Raw genomic sequence first — 4,262 nt, forward strand, 5'->3', positions numbered from 1 at the left:
AGTTAGGCGTGCTTGTCTCTATTGTGCTTATCACGTGGAGACCGCGCATAACCGCGTGCACTGTTGCGAATGAGTGCGGTGTTCGCGGTTAGCTAGCGTTTGTTATTTTCTGCACCTCCTCATTGTATGATTTGCTGTGCCTTTGCTATCCTCGTATTCTGTCCTGCTCTGTCTTGTGTCTCTATCGGCAATCGCCAATCTTACGATTGCGTTCCCACTTTGTTTCCGCTGTTGTGTGTTCACTGTCGCTAGGTGGCGGCTAGTTTGGTGGACACACATTGGTTCTGTCCCTTTGCTCTGTTTCTTGTGGGCTATCCAGCCCTGCCTGATCGTACCTTGTCCTGGATCTGTACAATCTGCCGGAGGGAATTGCCCTCTGCGGGTGCATAGCACCTAGCCTGGGTGTCCTCAAATATACGCTTGTGGAGGAAATCCGCCGGGTCAGCGCACGTCTAGTGCACTGACCGCGAATACGATTCCACAATCGTTACAGGTATAGAGGAGAAAGGGAAGAGCGATGGGCATGAGGAGAGTCTCATACACATGCTTGCTCCCCCTGTCAACAATAATATTTGGGTAGAGTTGGATTTTAAGCTAGATATGAGAAATGCTGAGATCTATCATATCTCCAGAGAGTGTGCACCTCCCTGTGACACACTTCCTGTACAAAAAAGGTAGTCATCTGCTATGGTTCCCATCTACTGAAGAGTGAGCTATATCACAGGACATTGGTGAGCTGTGAAGATGACACCGAAGTTGCTGCAGTTCCTCTTCCCTGTCTACTTCCTGCAGTGTAAGTGGATAGAACCCCTATCATGCAAGACCTTTACCCTAAGCCAGGCATGGGCAAACTTGGCCCTCCAGCTGTTAAGGAACTTCAAATCCCACAATGCATTGCAGAAGTATGACAGCCACAGTCATGACTCATAAAGGCAAATGCATTGTGGGACTTGTAGTTCCTTAACAGCTGGAGGGCCAAGTTTGCCCATGCCTGCCCTAAGCAAATAATAAACAGTTTACAGAAGCATTTATTACCCATCTCTTAATATAAATCAGCCTTTATAAAGCCTTTTTTTTTTTGGCCCATACATAACTGTTTTTTTTTTCCCTTATAATTATTTTGTCTTCATTGCCTACTCTGATCTTACATTTAAAGTTTGCAACCTGGCTGAGATTTATCAAGACATGTTCAGATGTATCAAGGCATGTTCAATTAATCAATAAGTTACCTTTTTCTATAGTTTATTTGGTATTTTGGTATTACCCATTTTTTATACTTTGCACATTGCCCCAAAGCACAGGTTTTATTTTTCAGGCAAATTTTGTGCAGAGAGTTAAAGTAATTTTTCCCCGTTTATTGCATACACTACATTTTTATAGATGCTTCCCTTTATGTAATCTGTTCTGATTTTCTTTTGACTTGATTTGTAGATTTAGCTTTTGTTTGCTAGATTTTGGCTTAGCGCTTTGCTTATTATTACACAGATTGTCTATTCGTTCATTTATCCATTTTCGCATCGAAAATGCTATTTTCGATTTGGAGAACATTTTTGTAAAAATAAAGTGTTATTTTATACTCAAAAATCGTGAAAACACTGAAACTGATATTTTTACCATGACATTTTGGACCACAAAAACTCCAAAAATCAATATTGTTACTGTGAAAATCACAAAAATTTACAAATTTAAATTTTACATTGTTTTCACGTAAATGAATGAGAAACAAATATTGGTAATGCGCTCATCACTGGTCACCACTAGAATTTATAAAGAAGCAGTGTTGATATACTATAGGTGATATTATGCTTGCATAGAATGCAGTGAAAGTTATCCCCTCAGGCATGCCGGTTAGTTGAGACATCCAGTTGCCTGAATCTGGATAACGGGTGTCCTACTGGAAGTGAGGGAATAAATCCCATACAGACACCAATAAAACCTTTTAACCCCTCCTCATTCTATTTAGTGCTCATTCTATTGTAGTGCCAAAGTTGGATTTGATTATATTCCAATAAATAGGCTCTATTTCTTTAGGGCCCATTCACACTTGCAAAATGCAAAAGGCTAGCCCATTTGCTAGCGTTTTGCTCTTGCGATTTTTGGCGATTAAAGTGGAAAATCGCCATTTACACATAGGGCGATTTTTCGCGATTGCGACTCGCGCTTCTATAGCACTAAACATGATCGCTGGGGCATCGCCTGAAAATGGTGCAGGATACAAATTCGCGTTTGGCGATTTGCAATAATCGCCCAAGTGAGAACGGGCCCATAGATTATTATGGCACTAGCGCTTTAAAAAGCGGCGGCAAAACGCTCAGAGGTGAACGGGGTCTAAAATAGATTTTTATGTTTGTCTTTATGTGTTTTACCCAGCAGTATGTCTGGCTGCAGAGATGGATGTCCTCCAGAGTCCTCGCTTCATGGTTCCTAAAATTGGGGAAACCGTGACCCTAAGCTGTTCTGATGAGCGGTCCAACTTCCTGACCAAATACTGGTACCAGCAGAAGGAGGGAGCTGCTCTGGCTCTGATTGGCTACACTTACAATGCAGCGGATCCAAGCATGGAACAAGACTTCCCCAAAGAGAAGTTCTTGATAAAATCTGACACAGTTCTGAGAAGTTCGCTGACCTTGGAGAAGCTGTCTGAGAAGGATAGTGCGGTGTATTTCTGCGCCAGCAGCATCCACAGCGACACAGAGGGGTCCCTGCGTTGTGCAGAAACAGGCGCTGGAGGATCGCTGTGTGTTGGGTGCTGGTACACCCGGCACAGCTGCCACCTCTTCCTGACCGTTATAAACCACCAACACTTCCACAATAAACGTCAGATATTCATAGCAGAGTCTGTCTCTTCCCTTCTGTTTCCCCTTCTGACAAACACACATGAAAGAATTTCTCCACTTTCCACAAATTCATCTCAGCGTTCTATGGCTGCCAACACGCGCCAATTATTTCAAAGCGGACCTGAACTCAGAACTTCCTCGCTGCTTTAAAAGATAAGCAGCAGCATAATAACCTTTAAAGAAAAAACATGTCTTTGTTACAGCTGATGCAAATCTTGCAACAAATCTGCAGTGTGTCTATTTCCTGCTTTCATGGAAGCAGACATATTATTAACACCCTGTGTTTACAAATTAGCCGCCTCTGCTGAGACAGCCAGCTGACACAGCTGAGAGATCAAATTTCAACTTGTGCTTAGTCACAGTTGAAGGAGAATTAGACAGGCTAAACTCTCTAAATACATACAGGGTGCATTTCTCTATGCTTTCCTTCTCTCCTGTGCAGTTCAGGTCCACTTTAACCTCCTTAGCGGTATGCCTGACACTGTGTCGGGGCATACCGCTCTGTGGCCCCAGGAGTCCCCCATAAATAAATAATTGTCCCTAATGGCTGTAAATCATCTAGCTAGCACTAGGCTAGCTAGTGCAAGTGTCGGGCACCCCCCGATCGCCGCTGATCCCCTACGATCCCCCTGTTTATACGTTATTCCCCCCCCCCCCTGGATCCAGCGATCGCGCAGCCTCCCTGCACAGCTCCGGTCTCTCTATGGGGAGGATCGGGTTTGCGCATGACGTCATCTGCAATCCTCCCCATAGTCAAGACCGGAGCTGTCCGTGAGGCTGCGCCGATCGCTGGATCCAGGCTGGGTAATGTATATATCGGGGGAGCGGCGGCAATCGGGTGGTGCCGGAGAGTAGGCTAGCTAGAAGATTTACAGTCATTAGGGACAATTATTTTAACCTCCCTGCCGTTCCGATTAATTGTGGCGCACGGTCGCGGGAGGGTTTTTTATGGTTAATTTTTTTTAACATGTAGCTAGCCTAGCACTAGCTACACGCTTCTCCCTCCCTTCGCTTTCCCACCCACCCTCCGATCGCCGCCGGCGCAAATACCCAACAGGAAATCCCGTTCTGAACAGGATTTCCTGTATGGGTTTCCCCCGTCGCCATGGCGTCATTGACGTCATGACGTCTGGGGGAGTCCCAATCCACCCCATAGCGCAGCCTGGCAGTAATTGGCCAGGCTGTGCAAGGGGTCTGCGGGGGGGGCCCTCTTTCGCGGCGGCGAGCGGCGGCGATAAGAACAAACAAGCAGCTAGCAAGGTGCTAGCTGCGTGTTTGAAAAAAAAAAAATGCAAATCGGCCCACCAGGGCCTGAGCAATACACCGCGGCGTTACTGGACGAGCTGAGCTCGTCCGTAACGCCCAGGAGGCTAAAATCGGGCACAAAGTAACAAAACCTCCTGAGCGGCATAACGCGCAGGAGGT

General features: G+C 45.7%; 1 gene segment (V, D, J or C); it reads left to right on the forward strand.

The window, feature by feature from the left end:
- The first annotated feature begins 712 nt into the window (after positions 1-712).
- On the forward strand, positions 713-2,987 carry LOC137536648 (T-cell receptor beta chain V region C5-like). The segment is given in 2 exon segments: positions 713-793; positions 2,371-2,987. Coding segments are annotated over 2 exon segments (666 nt in total).
- The last annotated feature ends 1,275 nt before the right edge of the window (positions 2,988-4,262 follow it).

Source organism: Hyperolius riggenbachi, chromosome 10 (assembly GCF_040937935.1).
Source record: "Hyperolius riggenbachi isolate aHypRig1 chromosome 10, aHypRig1.pri, whole genome shotgun sequence".
In the NCBI taxonomy this organism is placed as follows: Eukaryota; Metazoa; Chordata; class Amphibia; order Anura; family Hyperoliidae; genus Hyperolius; species Hyperolius riggenbachi.